Raw genomic sequence first — 17,910 nt, 5'->3', positions numbered from 1 at the left:
TTATAAGGCCATAGAACACAACAGGACTAGGAGATTTCACCACATTGCTCTTGGAAAATACATAGTACTGTTTTATAAAGATCATGCTGAAAAATATCGTAAGACAACTTTGTGTTTTCCTACTGAATTTGGGCTCTCTCTGTTAACATATATCAAGCCTTTCTAGATTCAATCAATGTGTGACAAAGGAATGAGCTACCACCTGTCTGAGTACAAACTCTGGAACATTCTTTTTTTTTTAATGTTTATTTATTTTTGAGAGAGAGCATGAGTCGTGGAGGGGCAGAGCAGGGATGGACAGAGGATCTGAAGAGGGCTCTGCGATGACAGCAGCAAGCCCTACGTGGGGCTCAAGCCCATGAACCGTGAGATCATGACCTGAGCCGAGGTCGGACGCTCAGTCGACTGAGCCACCCGGATGTCCCTGGAACATTCTTATTAATGAACAGAATTCACCATAAGATGGTGCCTCCTTGGACTCCATCTAAGGTTATGAAGTTCCAGAAGGGCCTTGCTGGGGGCATGGCGCAAGGGTGTGGTGGTCCTGAAGTCCTTGGGGGGCCTTCCCACTTAGCCTCTCGCTTTGTTCTCTGCAGATGACATGGCAGAGCTCCTCCTCGGGGAGTCGAAGCTGGAGCAGTACCTGAAGGAACACCCCTTACGGCAGGGGGCCAGTCCCCGAGGCCCCAGGCCCCAGCTGACCGAGGTCCGCAAGCATCTGACCGCCGCCCTGGACCGGGGGAACCTGAAGGTACTGTGGTGCCCGAGATGCAGGGGACGGAGGGGTGACACTGGGCCCTCCCCGCTCCGGGCAGTGAGCAGTTACGAGGAGCCGGGCAGGTGGGGAGCACGTCTGTACCTTGCCGTGGCTTCTGGGAAGCAGGCCGACCCGCTGCGCGATTGCTGTGCCGGACCCACGGCTGGCTGACCACCGTGGGGGGGCTTCCGGCTCCTAGGGGCCTCTCTGGTGATTCTTCGACGACACATTATCCTGAAGCATCATCTGCCCCAGGTGCTTGGATAAAGCTGCCGTCTGAGGCCCAGAGCTCAACTTGCCACCTTGGCCCACTGTAGGGAGGAGAGGAGTTGATCAGGAGTACCCTTTACCGCCAGTTCCTGCCTGAGACACGCATGTCCTGAGAACTGTGTGGGGCCCCTGCTGGTGACCGCAGGCCTGGTACCTTGGTGTGGGAAGGAGCCAGGACAGGAACTGCCCTCTGCCTGAGCAATGACCTGTTCCTCACGGCACAGAAACCTGAAGTGCTACCCTTCTGCTGTCCGCCTGCTCTGTCTTCTGGTCTCTGCACCCAGCTTGCCCTCCCCCTCTCACCACAGTCCTTTCTTGCTTCCTTTGAATCTCCCTTCATCTGGATTTCGCTCCCCCTCCTCCCTCCCCACCGTTACCTCGCTTGCGGGGCTCTGCACACCCTGTGGCCCCGAAGGCTGGCTCTTATCGCTTCTGCAGGCTGCTGCCCGTACCTAGCCCGTTCCCATCATCTTCTCTAGCCGCCGTGGTGCTCTTGTGCCCCCCTCACTGTTATCACAGCTCCAGCACTTTTTCATCATCGCAAAGTGAAACTCTACGCATTACCCTCTAACTCTCCATTCCCCCTCTCCCCGCTCCTGGCAACCCCCATTCTGCTTTCTGTCTCTATGATATTACCTGCTCCAGATCCGTTAGAGAAGTGGAATTGTATAGTATTCATTTTTTTTATGACTTGCTTATTTTATTAATATTATGTCCTCGAGGTTCATCCATGTCGTAGCACGTATCAGAATTTCCTTCCCTTTTAAGGCTGAATAATACTCTGCTGTGTGTTTAAGCTGCGTTGTGTTTATTCATCCATCAATCAGTGGACACTGATGTTGCTTTTACCTTTTGGTAGTTTGAATAATGCTGATATAAACATGGGTTTACAGATATCTCTTCAAGATCTTGCTTTCAATTCTTTTGGGCATATACCCAGAAGTGGGATTGCTGAATCATATGCTAATTCTATGTTTAATTTTTTGAGGAACCTCCATACTGTTACACTGTTTTCCCCAGCAGCTGCACTATTTTACATTTTACATTCTCACCAACACTGAGTTCCAATTTCACAACATTCTTGCCAGCATTTTGTATTTGTGTGTGTGTGTGTGTGTGTGTGTGTGTGTGTGTGTGTGTGTGTTGTTTTTGGATAGTAGCCATCCTAATACTTTTGAGGTGGTATCTCATTATGGTTTTGATTTGTATTTCCCTAATGATCAGTGATGTTGAGCATCTTGTCATGTGCTCATTGGCCATCTGTAGGTCTCTGGAGAAATATCTATTCAAGTGCTTTGGCCAGTTTTTATTCAGGTTGGGTTTTTGTTGTTGAGTTGTATCTCTTTGCTTTTGACCTGGATGATTTCTCTTTCCCTTTTCTTTACTTCCTGTCTCCAAATCCTCTGGGACTTTACTCTCCTGTTTGTGTACATCCCCTCCCCCCAACCCCAAGAGACCATGTTTTCCTCGACTTTACCTTCTGTATCTGTTTTGGAAACCTGTGCCTATTCCCAAATTGCTGTGTGACCCCAAGGAGATCATTTCCCTCCCTGGGGCTTAGCTTCTCTTGGTTTGAAAGGGGTGGGCTGTTGGAGGGGTGAGCTTGGACCCTCCCAGCTCCAGTATATTCCAAGCCTGCGAGCTTTCATTCTGAGAGGTCCTTCCTCCCTGTTATCTGATCACCTCCTTGGCCCCGGAGCAGTTGAGGGCGTGGGCAGCATTTGAATACGTGAGTGTTAGTGTTCATCAGTTATGTGGCTGCAGGCTTCTAGAAACCCTGGCAGAAAGCCTCCTTTCAAAATGGCCTTTGTGTATGTCTGTCTCCAGTGGACATAGCCCCAGGCCCTTCAGAGGCTGGCTTGAGAGCATTCACTTTAATATAGGAAGTTCAGTTTACTAAGCACTTGGTGCTGCAGGTGGGGCTTTAAAAACACATGTTCTCTCTTTCCTTGTTGCTTTCCAGGGGCCACGATACACTTTTCTTCAAAGTCAGCTCATGATACTAGCAGGTGTTCATCAGTGCGAAGGGGTAGAAGGACAGTGGACACGAGGGGCCACGCTTCACAGTGGCAGCCGTCAGATTCAAGCACTACTCCAAGAGGATGTGGCTGTGTGTTAGGGGAGAAAGGCCGAGGATCCCACTCCAGGCCTGACATCTGGCTAGTTTCTTTCCCCCCTTCCACACCCCTAACTTCATGGTGAAAAGTTGACCTTTTGTGTTACCAGGTGCTGCTGGGTTTAGCTCTCCACCCTCTACAACCCAGTGTAGTGGTAAGAACACGGAATTTCAAGTTAGAATGCCTGAGTTTGTGTTCCAGTTCTGGATTTATAAGCTGTGTGACTCGGCAAAGTTACTTAACCTCTCTGAGCTTCACGCTGCTCATCTGTAAGCATATAGTTAGCTCAGGGTTGTTTTGAGGCCCGGACGTGGAAGTTCTTTCACAGCCACACAGCACCAGGGACCTGTCATTTGTTGCTGTTTTACTGGTTCTACCTGGAGGAATGTTCTCCTACCATTTTGTAGCTTCCTCTACCCTATACAGAGTGTTCCAGAGTCACACAACTTTTGTACGGGAAACTTCCTCTCTTCTTGACCTTATGTCGGTTTGTCTCCTGGTTGGGAGCTTGCTAAAGCCCAGTGCAGACAAGGTACCCACAAAACACACGTGGACTGAGGCAGGAAGGACCAGAGCAAGGAGGCGATGTGGCGTGGCGGAAAGAGCCTGACCTGGGAGTCAGGAGCCCTGCTTCTGATTCAAGTCAAGAGAACTGTGTTTATCAAGGGCAAGGCCACGCCCGAACACTGTGGGGGAGGTGCTCTCCATCTGCCTGCGGTCGATTGGACTCACCCAGCAAGGCTGTTCCCTGCATCCAAACTGTGCCTTTCCGCTTGTAATTCTCTTCAGGCTCCTACATCTTTTCCATCTGGCCTTGTAGTCTACTTTTCTTTTCGAAAAAAAAAAAAAAAAAAAACTTACACTTTTTTCAAGCTGAATATTAAAAATCTTTTTCTGTTGGTAAAAAATACATAACACAAAATTTAGCGTTATAGCCATTTTTAAGTATACAGTTTCAGTGGCGTGGAGTGCATTCACAACATTGTGCAACCATCTCCACCGGCCATTTCCAGAACCTTTTCATTGTCCCAGGATGAAGCGCTAAGCCTCTTAGACACCAGCTTCCGCCGCCCCTCCCCCTTGCTTTTAAGCCAGTGGTCTCGGTGCCGGAGGGCTTGAGGTAGGAAGGAAGACACAGCCTAGTCGGCCAGGAAGCCTTTCCTCTGGGTGGAGAACCCAGCGGTGGGTGCTTTTGTCATCGCTCTTTTTCTCTTAAGTCTGCTTTGATTTCTGTGTTTGCAGATGTAATTCTAATTTCTTGCATTGGTGCCCACCCCCCCCCCCCCGACTGCCCCCACTTAAAACTCTTTTGTTCCCTTTTTTTTTTTTTTAATTTTTTTTAACGTTTATTTTTGAGACAGAGAGATACAGAGCATGAATAGGGGAGGGTCAGAGCGAGAGGGAGACGCAGAATCCGAAGCAGGCTCCAGGCTCCGAGCTGTCAGCACGGAGCCTGACTCGGGGCTCGAACTCACAGACCGTGAGATCATGACCTGAGCCGAAGTCGGACGCTCCACCGACGGAGCCACCCAGGCGCCCCTAGAGCATGACACTCTTGATCTCAGGATTGTGGGTTCAAGCCCCACATTGGGCGTGGAGCCTACTTAAAAAAGAATAATAGTGAACTTAAATGAAAAAGAAACCCCTTTGTTCCCTTCACTTCCTGTGCCCATTTTGCCATCTCTCCAGTGCTGCCTGTTGCCCCTGTTCCCTTTCGAGAAATAACGTTATGATTTCACTTATATGTGGAATCTAAAAAACAACAAATGAGTAAACAGATAAACAAAAAGTAGAAACAGACTCATAAATACTGAGAACAAACTGATGGGTGCCAGAGGGAAGGGGAGGGAGAGGTGGGTAAAATTGGGTGAAGGGGAGCGGGAGATACAAGCTGCCAGTTTTGGACTGAAGAAGTCATGGGGGTAAAAGGCACAGCCTAGGGAACACATTAATGGTATCCTAAGAGCATCCTCTGGTGACAGACGGTAGTTACACTTGTGGTGAGCACAGCCTAGCTTACGGAGTTGTCCAATCACCATGTTATACACCGGAAACTAATGTAACATCGTGTGCCAACTGTACTCGAAGTAAAAAGAAAGAAATACGTGGAAGCTGACGATCCTGGCGGACAGCCGCTTTGCCATGCTCTGGCAGGTGACCTGTGCATTGCCCACCCCCTCCCAGCTGCAGGCTGCGGGACAGTGCAGCTTCCTGGAGAGCTCCTGTATGCTGGCGAAGCTAGCCTCGCGTAGCTTGGGTTCCAGGGAGAAGGCCTGCGCCAGGGTATAAATCTGCTTCCTTCTATAGGTGGCTGGGTCGTCTCTTCTTTTCCTACTGAGGAGTGGTGGCCTGGAAGAAGGGCGGGGGTGAGGTGGGTGTGGACTGGCGGAGCCAAGTGCTCCTGCCTGGAGAGGAACGAGGACCCATCAGATGACTGTTAGAGTTTGCAGCCTCTGTGGAGGGGACGAGGGCTCAGTCACCTTGACAAGAAGAATGGCTCAGTGGGAGAAGTTTGCCCCTGGAAAGAAAAGTCCTGGGTTTTGCACTAATTTGTTTATTATTTTAAAATGTTTATTTATTTATTTTGGGGGGGGTGGAGAGAGAGAGAGAGGGAGAGAGAGAGAGAGAGAGAGAGAACGCATGCACATGCACGGGGGTAGGGGCAGAGAGACAGAGAGAGAATCGTAAGCAGGCCCCGCGTTGTCAGCACAGAGCCTGACATAGGGCTTGATCCCATGAACTGTGGGATCATCACCTGAGCCAAAATCAAGAGTCAGATGCTTAACCAACTGAGTCACCCAGGTGCCCTGCACCAATTTAGAAAGCCTCTCTCCTGGGGTCCTTTGGGTTACGGTCTTGTGGCATACCCCCTGTGCAATGGGCAGGACCTACCCGGATGTCCTTTTTTGAGACAGGTGCTTGTATGTTTTTGTTCATAAAGTGTCCCTTCCATTCTGGGCCCAGCATAGCCAAGCACAGGGGCCGGGGGGGGGGAGCCTCAGTGTTCTATTCTGTTCTGTTTTGTTTTGTTTTACAGCAGCTTTATTGAAATGTAATTCATGTGCCATATAATTCTCCCATTTAAAATGTCCGATTCAGTGGGGGTTTTTTTGTATATTCAGAGACTCGTGCAGTCATTACCCTCAGTTTAGAACATTTTCAACACCCCCCAAAGTAAACCCCTACCCATTAGCAGTCACCTGCCATCCTCCCACCCACCGGCCCCAGGCAAACAGTAATCTACCTCCTGCCTCTATAGGTTTGACCATTCAGGCCATTTCATATAAATGGAAGCATTAAATATGTAGCCATTTGTGATTGGCTTTTTCACTTGCCGTAAGGTTTCTGAGGTTCATCTGTGTTGTGGCGTGGGCCAGTACTTCATTTCTCACTCTGGCTGAGGATTATTCCACCGCGAGGCTAGCCCACATTTTCCTTATCCGTTCCTCAGTCGATGGGCATTTGGGTTGTTTCCACTTCGGGGCCGTCGTGCTGTGCACGTTCAAGTGTGGGTTCTGTGTAGAGAGCCTCAAGGCTTTGCAGCAGCAGGTGGAGGGCCCCCGAGGGAGCGTGACTCAGAGCATCGTCGGAAAACGTTTCTCTCTCTCCTTTTCCTTCTAGTCAGAGTTCCTACAAGAATCCAGTCTGATCATGGCCAAGTTGAATTACGTGGAAGGAGATTATAAGGAGGCTCTCAACATCTATGCCCGGGGGGGCCTCGATGATCTGCCGCTGACCGCCGTCCCTCCTTACAGGCTGCGCCTGATTGCGGAAGCCTACGCTACCAAAGGTGAGCCCGCGCCTTCCCTCCCTGGAGGCCGTCCCCCGGGGCCACACTGCCCTGCGTGGAGCCTGCAGGCCAACCCGTGCCCTGGACTGGCAGTCCCCAGCAAGGCCTCGGGGTGGAGCCCACCACGTGCATTGCGTAGTTCAGGCCTAGCCACACTCTGCTTCCTCAGAGCCTCCGGTCTGCAGTTCTCACCAAAACAAGGAAAGGCCGAACACGGAAAGGGTGCTGATAACTAATCTGCAAGGAAAGCAGGGGTTTATGGGGTAATGGGGATCCTGCACAGCACATGCAGGGAGTCTTGTCATAGGGCCACGTGGCCATGTGGCTGACCAGTCGTATTCATTGATGCCGCCTCTGGGCTAATTAAGACTGATCGGTCCCTGCGGATGGCCATCCCTGGCACAGTCAGTCGTCCAGTGTTTAGCTGTGTGCCTGGGGGCTGTGGGGGTAGAAGCAAGTATAAATCACCCCAGTTGCCAGGAAGGAGTTTGTAACCAAATGTGTGAGAATGCAGTCTCAGAGAGGGAAAAATGCCAGAGGCAGGACACGTACATTATTTGACCTTTCCAAGCTGCTACTTCCTCATCTGTGAAATGGGTATGATCATATTCGCTTCACAGATGTATTCTAAGGATTCAGTCAAATAATGTATGCAGAGCACCACAGTACCTGGCCTATGAAATGCTTATTAAATAACATTTTAAAAGATCAGCGCCAAACAAGGAGCAAATGGTAAAAGTCGGGCACAGCTAACAGCTTTTTGGAGACAACAGAGGTCGCACAGACCCGCAGGGCCAGGAAGGCTTCCTGGAGGAGGAGGGACACTTTGAATTCCAAAGGCCTTGGGAGGAAAGGGACCATTTGAAGCTGCTCCTCTCCCTCCTGCCACCTACTCCAAACCGTGCATGTGATGGACTGTGGCTGGGCACAGGGGCCACCAGAACGGCGGCCAGCCGGTCATCTGTGTGCTGCTGGCTGTGTGACTGGCTGTCCTATGCGATATTGAACAAAGACCTGGCCCGAGGCACACTTATGAGCTTTGTGACAGGGGTGACATAGTCACCCAGTTCCCTGGGGAGCCTCGAGTGCTGCCAGGTTCATCTACTTAATCTTCTCTACATCCGTGCGGGCTGGGAAAGGATGCCGTCTGTCTGGCCAGGGTGTTCTGGTGGTTTGCCGCCTGCTTCTTCGTGGTGCCCACTCCGTCACCTCACATCACCTCACGTGGCTTAGGCTTATGGGGCTCGTGTGTGATTTGGGGCCAGGAACGATATTCTCCAGTGAGAGCAAAGCTTCCTCTGGCAGTTTCCAGTCACCTGGGGGCTGGTGGATTTAGCTAGGGGTGTTTGCTAGCTGGGGGTGGGGGATGGCTTTGAGGCCTGCTTCGCAGCAACAGCTCAGGTCCTCGCATTGGCTCCAAGACAGGCTGATGGGGCAGACCATCTGCAGGTGGCACTGCCAGCAGAGTCTCGTGGCTGCAGGTGGGCAAGGAGGACAGAAGACTTGGTCCCTGCGTTGCCCTGGGTGACATGTGGTGAGCAGTGGGCCCCTAGCCATGGTGCTGAGGTACTTGGCTCTTTTTTTAAAAAAAATTTTTTTAATGTTTATTTATTTGTGTGTGTGTATGTGTGTGTGTGTGTGTGTGTGAGAGAGAGAGAGAGAGAGAGAGAGAGAGAGAGCACGTGCACGCGGCAGAGGAGAGACGGAGACACAGAATCCCAAGCAGGCTCCAGGCTTTGAGCTGTCAGCACAGAGCCTGATGTGAGCTTTAGACCCATGAACCCTGAGATCATGACCTGAACTGAAATCGGTCACTTAACCGACGGAGCCACCCAGGCACCCTGAGGCACTTGGCTCTTGAGACACGCTGCTTGGCTCACGGGAGACCGGGCCCTGGCTAGCTTCTGACTTCCATGGGCACATTCAGTGTCACACGTGTATGGGAGAGGGAAGGGTCACTTTTTCCAGTGGAGGCCCCCAGCCCTGAGAACCTGCGTCGGCCACGTGAGAGGCAGCGTGGACCACTAGTGCTTAGCCATCTTTCTGGGTCCAGTGCCTACCTCCATCATGTACTGGCTCTGTGCCCTTGTGCAAATTCTTAATGGCTCTGTACCTCAGTTTCCCCATCTGTCAAGCTCTCCTTGGGTTGTCATGAGGATTACATGAGATAGTATATAGAAAATGCTTAAAACAGTGCCTGGCACATAATGAACATGATACAACTCTTGGCTTACAAGCTAAGTGTTTAATGGAGGGACCACAAGAAGTGACCATGAGTGGCAGAAAAGTTGCCCCTTTAGTTCATGGAGATGCCCAAAGACAGGCCAGTTTCTCTGAGGAGTTCAAGAGGCTCTTGGTCTTAACTCTGTGTAGCAATACTCTTTGGTTCTTCTTTCTCCATCAAGGTCCTTGAGAAGTTTTTAGGAGAGATTGCGGACAAATGTTCGATGAATGCAAAATATACGGAGGACTTACCGCTCCGTGCGAACCGCTAACCTGCAGGCCCTGGAGACGGGGTTGGTGTGGTCAGCTCCGTGTTTCCCGTGCTTTTGAATTAGCTGCTGACATTTCCAGATTGGGACCATCCAGTTAATTCCAGCTCTGTTGGGAAGAAGGAAAGAGCGGTCCCCTCACTGCCCCCAGGCAGGCCCTGGCTGGAGCTGAGCACAGCAGCCCCTGGGACACCCCTCCCCTGTGCCACCTGCGTGCTGCTGGAGGTGGGAGGAATTGGCCTTTCACAGGTCACCTAAACTGGTCCATGGCTTCCGGAGGCCTGACTTGAGCCGGGCTGCCAGCCAGAGCCTGGAAATGTCCATGAACTTCCACATCTGCTTCTCCAGCCATTGCTGGGAGTGCTTCCCCTGACGGGCTGATGTTAGCCTTGGCTTATTGGGAATCAGAAGCCAACATCATTCAGTTATCAGTTAGGGCTTTAGTGTCTCTTAAATCCTGCAAACCTCTAATTTACAGACCAAGGAAGTGAGACTGGGCGAGGTTACTGGAATGTTACCGATGCCTACTTGTGCCAGGCTCTGGGCCCCTCATTTGGGTATCAGCCAGTCTTCACAACCACCCTATGAGGTAGGCTCTGTTATTCTTTCCATTTTACAGATGAGAAAACTGAGGCACAGGGAGGTTAGGTAAGCTGCTCAGGGTCCCAAAGCCAGGAAGTGGCTGAGCTAAGACTTGAACGCAGAGACCGGTGCTGGAGCCCATGCTCTCCTACTGAGCGGCAGAAGGGGGACTCAGTCTGAAGCGTGTGCAGCTCCAGAGCCCATGTTCTTTTTTTTTTTCCAACGTTTATTTATTTTTGGGACAGAGAGAGACAGAGCATAAACGGGGGAGGGGCAGAGAGAGAGGGAGACACAGAATCGGAAACAGGCTCCAGGCTCTGAGCCATCAGCCCAGAGCCTGACGCGGGGCTCGAACTCACGGACTGCGAGATCGTGACCTCAGAGCCCATGTTCTTAATCATGCTGCTCTACTGGCATGGGGGTCAGAGGATGCTTGGGCCAGGTAAGGTCTCCTCATGTAGAAGACATTCAGATCGCTGGAGAATACCCGTGATTTGTATATACACCCCTCTTTGCAGACTCACCTTCCTTGTTCCTCCACCTTAATTCCTTCTCCTTGCCTAGAGTTTTACCTGTAGAGTTTGTGCCTCAAGCTCACACCTCCCATCTTCTCTGACCCCTCCTGGGACGCACACGTTCAGAGTTAATCAGGTTCACTGCTGTCTTTGTGTGGTAGATTAGCATACTGCCTGAAAATCATACTAGTGTTAGCTGTCCTATTATCAGACACCCCCACCAGTCCACGAGTTCCTCTGAAGGAAGAGCTCTTTGTTTGTTTGTGAGCCTCAGCACTTACCACGGTATTTGGCACATGATTGGTGCTCAGTTATTGAGTGAAATTTATAAAAGTTCCCTTGCTTGGATTTTTGCTGAGATGCCCGTCGTGTAGCTCAGGTGATTCCCGGTGCCTTGGCTCATAGCCGGTCACAGTGAGATGCGTTTTGTTTGTAGGCAACATATTGGGCATATTTTAGTGATTCAGGGTCATATCCTTGCAATCATGGGAAGTACCTATGAGAGCATATGCTGGCATCACACCATGACAGAGCCGGACATGGATCTCTTTCCAAAAGGTTGTACGTTTCAGTTCACTTCCATGATCCGAGAGTTCCTAAGTGGATCTCGCTTCCCCCTCATCCCCTTAACTCCTTCCTTCATTTCTTAAACCGAAGCAGACAAATAGAGGGTGGGAATAGAGGGAATTGAGAAACACTTTAGCTTCTGGTAGCATTGGTTTAATCCAGCGAGTAGACATCTTTGTTCTGGGATACAGATTGAGGTTTCAGTTGAAATCTCCAGGACACCAAATGGCCACAGATGTTTCTTTCCCAAACGGGAAGGCTTGGGAACAGTGGACACATGGCCACTGTCTATTTTGGGACTTAGATCTGCTGGACACGGGGTGACTTTCTGCAGATGGGACCGTGTAAGCTAGAAGTGGCTTGCTTTCCTGGATGTGGACTTTATAGACAGCCTTGGCACGTACCCTTTCATCCTACAGGGACCAAACATGCACTGGCTCCCATGTGAGAGAAGTCCTGTAATATTCCAACTGGTCACAGCCGGTGGGGCAGCTGTGTTCCCTGAGGTTACCGTTTCTCCCCAGGCACTAGGGTGTCGTCCTCATCTCAGTGATTGAAGCCGGCTTGCTGATGTGTTGCAGCTCCTGCAAAGGGGAAGAGAGAGAGATGTCTGGGTGAGCACAAGGAGCACGCCTCGCTTCTGCTGACAGTCCATTGGTGAGACGTTGCTATAGGACCATAGTCACCTGGGAAAAACAAGACCAGGGGCACATGTCAGCCTCTGATTAGACATGTCCCGTAGAGTGTGGTCTCTCACCCAGCTGGAAGTGGCCGAAAGAAGTAGCCTGCTCTTGGGTGAATGGAAGGGGACGTGCAAGACTGAGGCTTTGGTGCCCAAGAGGAGGGACATCATGGACCCGGAGACAGTGGCGTGGTATTACACTTCCTTTCTAGATTGCGTGGTATCAGGCAGAGAAGGATTGATTGCAAAGGGCAAACGGGGCCCTCATACAAATGTTCTGTGTTCCAGTGGGGGAGACTGTGCCAGAGTGGCTCAGGGACTTGCCTGATGACACCCAGTAAACAGGAGGGAGGGCCAGGATGAGGTAGGAAACCTGCCCGTCAGGCTGCACGGCCTCTGTGCCCAGGTAGAGAAGGTGGCACGCTGTGGGGGAGCTCTCTGGAGCCACATTCTCTCTTCCTCCTTTGCTCCTGGTTTCAAATTGTTCCTCTGATGCATTGGTTAAGAGCCTGGGGCTTTTGAAGCCCGACTGCCCAGATCTGATCTCCAGCTTTGTCTCTTATCAGCTATAAGATCTTTGGCAAGTTGCTTTCACGTCACTGGGGCTCCGTTTTTTTCCTCTATAAAATAGAGATAATAATAGTATCTGCATTGTAGGGTTATCGTAGGGAAAGAGTGAATACCTGTAAAGCTTTTAGCACAGCACTTGGCAGAGCAACAAAGTTTAGCTATTTTTGTTCTTGGGTGTGACCTCAGATGGATAGACCTCTCCAGAAGCCCCAGGTAACATCCAGCTATGGAGAGAGGGAATCGTTGCCTTAGTATATCTGCCTTGTCTGGCAGAGGGTTTGGGCCCAGGAGTGGGACCTGGGAACAGTATATTTAGAGGGAAATCTCTAGGGGCAGATCCAGCCAAAGATCTGAGGCCTGGAGTGCCCCATAAAGAGGAAAAGGTGTTGATGGTGTTGGAAGAGGGCAGTACCCAGTGACCAGGGGCAGATGGAGAGGTTACCCTAAGGGGATTGCTCGAGGGTGGGGCCCAAGACTAGTCTATTTGCCCCTCACCAGTCTTGCCCAAGGCTGACCCAGAGGGTTAGAGGTCTTTGGAATTGGGCCCACATTCATGGTTTTATCACAAAGGACCATTCACCTTGGAATGGATCAGTTGATTCAAGTAGTGTTCCTGTAAGAGGCACGAACAATTCACACAGTCATCTGACAGCTGTCTTTGTAAGGAACGTGCTAAATACGTTGGCTGATGAGAGGAGAGATAGCTGAGGAGAAACCATCTCTTGGTTCGGCTCCCAGGAGGAGGGCTTGTCTCTTCTGATTGGACACCCCTTCCTGACCGGAGGTCGAAGGTCGGAGGCTGATCCCTAAAGACCTCCCCTCCTCTAGAATCTGCAGAGCTCGTGGACCCCTTGGTCTTCCCAGAAGCGCAGGTGTGATGAATAGCACGAGAATCTTATAATGACTTCCCCTTGGAAAATGTTACATCCTCTTTTGCCTGCCTCCAGTAAAGCTGGCCCTAGGGTTCTCTTTTGACTGTCCGTGTGCATTCTGAGTGTCTCCATCTCAGGGGTCAGTGTCAGGGAAGGAACGAAGACACCTGCTTTCTGCAGTGGGCAGTACGAAGGGGCAAGGGAGCTCTCAAGAGAGGCTTTCCAGAAGCACCACCTGTCTTCCGCAACTGATAAGCCCTAGTCTGTAAATAGAGAACCCGTCTCCAAAAGGTTTGGATCCCAGCCCTGTTCTCCCCAGCTTGAAACCCAGTGTCTTCACACACCCGCAGACTTCAGCTCAGCATAAGCAGTTGTTAGGCCAAGAGACTTAAACATTCTCTACGAATGTTTTCGGAAGAGGCACCTGGGGATTGCCCACTGTCTCCTGTGGGCCTCCTACCAGAGCAAAATTTAGATAAGTCAGCATAACGGATGCAGTCCATCGATGAGGGGCTTTTTATCAAGTGTTGCTCGGGTGTGACTTCTCCACACTTGGCTCAGTCCTGGGCATCTGGGTGGCATGGAAAAAGGCTTGGAACAAGTTGAGTTGGAAATTCTTCAGACGGTGGGTGGTTATGGCTTGAGGACCGTCATACCCCCCAAAAAGCTGCCGTGTTAAGCAGGGGTTGCCTCTGTGGAATGTAAAAGATACAGAACGAAGGCATATCGGCTCTTCTCCCTAGGGGCTGATTCTAACAGCACTGTATGTCAAGGCGAGGCCAGACCCTCGACCAGGTGACTTGAGGCATTCGTTTCCTACACGGTGGTTTACTTTTCTGCTTCGAAGCGTATTTTCCCATCGTGGAATATTGGCTCCCAGGAGCAGCCCCAGCTTCCCCCAGGAAAGTGGAAACATGTTCACTGGGGGCTTTCAGCTTTCAGGATGCTGCAGGCTCCATCCTCGGAGATGTTAGTTTGCTGGTCCCGGGGCAGCCCGGGTGTGGTGGGTTGGCTGCAGGCTGGCCATGCCCTGCCAGTGCCGAAGGCGTCCGCGGTCACACTCACGTAGGGGGCCCCCTGCCCTCTTCAGGCCGGAGGGGGCTGAAGTCTTCTGAGCCCTTTGCTCGGCCTCAGGCACAGGGGCGGTGACCAGGGCTTGGGGTGAGGCCATTCGTGTACTTGGTGGGAGAGAGTGTCACCGAAGAGACGTGATGGTCACCGGGGACATGGGAGTAGGGAGGGGGCAGACCGGTGGCAGAGGGTCCCTGTCCTCTGCTCTACCCCGCCCGAGGGGTAAACGAATGTGTTTTGTTCACAGAGAGGATGGGAGGCGGCAGTGCAAATCCTAGTCAGCAACTCAAACTCCACCCCACAAGGCTTTCGGGAGGTGGGGCCAAGCCCCTGCCCCCAGGGACACGCAGAGGGGAAGCAGTGTAAGGGGAGGTGAGGCCCCGAGCCAAGCTGGAGGCTCATTTTGAAGTTCTGCTAAGATCTGTGTCTTCTGAAAGACAACTTTCAGTTGTCTGTGAAAGAAAACCCAACCCAGGCCAACCTCAGCGGCAGCCGCATTCAGGCCTCAGAGATAGGTGCTTTCTCTCCATTTCTCAGCTTACCGTCCTCTGTGTTGGTTCCCATTCCAGGCTCCAGGCGGCTGGGGCGGCTCCAGATTCTTGATTCTGTTAGGTGTAAGTCTCAGAAACCTCGGCCACATTCTCACTGTGTCTCCTTGGCCCTGGTGGATCACATTCCCATCCTTGATGTAGTTACAGGGGCCAGAATCGTGCCCAGGGACTGGCTTAGGCCTCGCATGAAGGCCGTGATGAGGAGGGGTGGTCCCACCGGGAGAATCAGACTTCTGTGATAGAAGTCCATAGTGTGGCTCTTCTGAATAGGAGTCCTCTCGTCAAAGAGGCCCAGGGCCCTGAACACCCTTTTCTCCCTGGCAGCGGTCCTTGCAGGGTAGAAGGAACATGAGAGGAGCCACATGGCTGCTCTGTGACAGAGTCTCTGTGGACTGGACTGGAGGGGCCTTCCAACCAGACCATATCAGGTGGGTAAGCGCTGAAGGAATGGGGCTTTTTGGAAAAGAACAGTCTCCAGGGGTGGAGGGCCCTTGGGGGAAGAAAGACTTCTCTGTTCTGTCCTCGGGGATGGGGCCAGAGCGGGGCAGTGGAAACTTCACCGAGTCCAATGTTAGGACCATATCTAGAAGTCTTTCTACCAGCAGGAGCTACCTCAGGGCTTGGCTGCCCTGAGAGGTGGGGGTTCCCGGTGGGTTAGCATTTATCGAGCCCTGCCCAGAGGCAGGCGTGATGTTTGCTGATTTACCTGTGTGACTGCACCCCATTCTGGCAGCAGTCCTGTGCTCAGGGATTATCATTCCCTGTGAGCAGTTGAGAGGCTGAATTTCGGAGGTGAAGTGGGATTCACCTCAAGGCCTGTGGACCCCAGAGTCCCTACTCTCTCTGCTTTATCGAGCTGCCTTTCAGCTGGAGCATAAACTCATTTAGAGTGGGGTTGTTGTCGACAAGGGTCTGGCGTCAGATAACCTGCGAACCCCTCATTCTGTTCTGTGATTCTTGAACCATTTGATTTAAGTGTCTAAGTCCTACTGGTTTTACCTGCAAAATGGGGATAATAATATTCAGGTGAGAGTCCTGAGAAGGCTGGATTAAGACAAAATGGGAAAATGCTTTCAAGTCTATAAATCCGAGGTCAACAGAAGGAGATTTGTGTAGTCGGACATACACCTGCAGTTGGGGGCGACGGGTGGCTGTGATGGTCTCACCCTCCCCTCCCCAACCAAGGTCCTGTCTAGCATGCTCCTTTCCTTGGGCAGTGAGGTGGGACTTCTGGCTGTCCCTGTGTTTGACCTCCTGCCCCTTCCCCCATCATTTTATTTTACTGTTCTTCTTGTTACAGACAACATACATGTGCATTATATAAAAATCAGAAATACAGACCAGTCAAAAGAACATAAAAATATCCATCACTTGGTCTATCCAGAGCCAACCTCTGTTAACATTTTAGTGCATTTACTTTTAGATCTCTATAATTATCATGTGTGATTTTTTTTTTTTTTTATAAAAATGAGTCTATACCACATATACTGCTTTGTGACCTGCTTTTTCCACTTCAGATCATAATCACTTTTAGCAGCTGTACAGCATTTCATTATGTGGGCAAGCTATAATATATTTAACTAAAAAGCCCCTATTTTTGGACATGTAGGTTGTTTTCAGCTTTTTACTGTTACACGTAAAGCTGTGACGAGCCACCCTCTCGGCCTGGTCTTTGTGCTTGTCCTTAATGATTTCCCTGGGAGAGATTTCCAGAAGGGGAGTTTCTGGGTCAAAAGAAGTATTTCCAGACTGCTCTGCAGAGGGCTGTACCTTTGTGCTTTTCTGTCCATAGGGTAGGGGACCTGCTGCCTCTCCTTCTGGCCCACACTGAATAGAACCCCTTTGACCTAAAAATGAACTTCGATTCTTTGGTTGAGTGTGTTGAGTGCCGGCTGTTTGGAAAATAAAGAAAAATGTAAAGCAGAAAGTAAAATCAGTCCTCATGCTACCACCTAAGCTAGTTGACCACTGCTAAATATATATATATATACACATACATATATACACGTATATATTACATATAATATATATAATATAAATATCTATTTTTAAATTTATATGTGTCTACATATAGATATTTTATATCTAAATATCTCTATCTATATTTATAACTATATATAATATATAAAATATATAAAAATATATTTATATAATATTTTAAATTTTATTTTGAGAGAGAGAGAGCCCACAAGCAGGGGACAGGGGCAGAGGGAAAGACAGAGAATCCCAAGCAGGCTCCGTGCTCAGTGTGGAGCCTGACATGGGGTTCAATCCTGTGTGCCTGGGATCATGACCCAAGTCAAAATCAAGAGTCGATGCTCAAGTGACTGAACCACCCAGGTGCTCCTATGCTATTTTAAATACAGTTAGGATTATGCTAGATATACTATTTATGGTCTATTTTTTCACTATATGTATATATGTATATGTATAATTATTTTTCCATGTCATTAAGTATCTTTGAAAAAAGTTTTTAATGACGGCATGGTGGTGTGCCTTATGGGATATTTTTGAGCCACTTTCCTATGGAACATCTGTATTGTTTCAGTTTTTTATATTACAAATATGGTCTTTGTATAGCTTTTTTGTCTAGCTTATATGGTCTTTGTATAGCTTATATGGTCAAATATAACTTTTTAAAAAAAAAAACAGATTTATTAAGATACAATTCAGATACCATAAAATACAACCTTTTAAAGTTCAGTGGTTTTTAGTACATTCAGAGTTGTGCATTCATCACCCCATCACCAGTGTCACTTCCCATTGCCTAGTTAACATCCCCCCAGCCGAAGTCAACCACTTTGTGTCTCCACTACATTTGCCTGTTCTGGCATTTTATACAAACAGGATCATGTAGTATGTGATGTTTTGTGTCTGGCTTCTTAGCATGTTTTCAGGGTTTGTCCCTGTTGTAGCATGAATCTGTGCTTCGTTCACATTTTGGCCAAATAATATTCCATTGTATGGATATGTCACGTTTTGCACATTTTATTAATCCATGCATCAGTTGATGGACAAGAGGTTGTTTCCACTTTGGGGCTATCATCAATAATGCTGCTGTGAACATTTGTGCA

The 17,910-nt window shown here is 49.9% G+C and overlaps 1 protein-coding gene across 7 annotated transcripts in view; it reads left to right on the top strand.

Annotated features, from left to right (window-relative positions):
• TTC7B (tetratricopeptide repeat domain 7B) overlaps positions 1-17,910 on the top strand; it is a 256,147-nt gene that overhangs the window by 23,133 nt on the left and 215,104 nt on the right. For all 7 annotated transcript variants that reach the window (XM_045451860.1, XM_045451858.1, XM_045451859.1 and 4 more), the window contains exons 2-3: positions 597-751; positions 6,766-6,934. In XM_045451860.1, coding sequence (XP_045307816.1) covers positions 597-751; positions 6,766-6,934 — 324 coding nt within the window. The remainder of the gene's footprint in view (positions 1-596; positions 752-6,765; positions 6,935-17,910) is intronic.

The sequence above is a fragment of the Leopardus geoffroyi genome, chromosome B3 (genome assembly GCF_018350155.1).
Source record: "Leopardus geoffroyi isolate Oge1 chromosome B3, O.geoffroyi_Oge1_pat1.0, whole genome shotgun sequence".
Lineage (NCBI taxonomy): Eukaryota > Metazoa > Chordata > Mammalia > Carnivora > Felidae > Leopardus > Leopardus geoffroyi.
The sequence above is the reverse complement of the archived record's forward strand: the minus strand, read 5'-3'. Positions and strand labels throughout refer to the sequence as shown.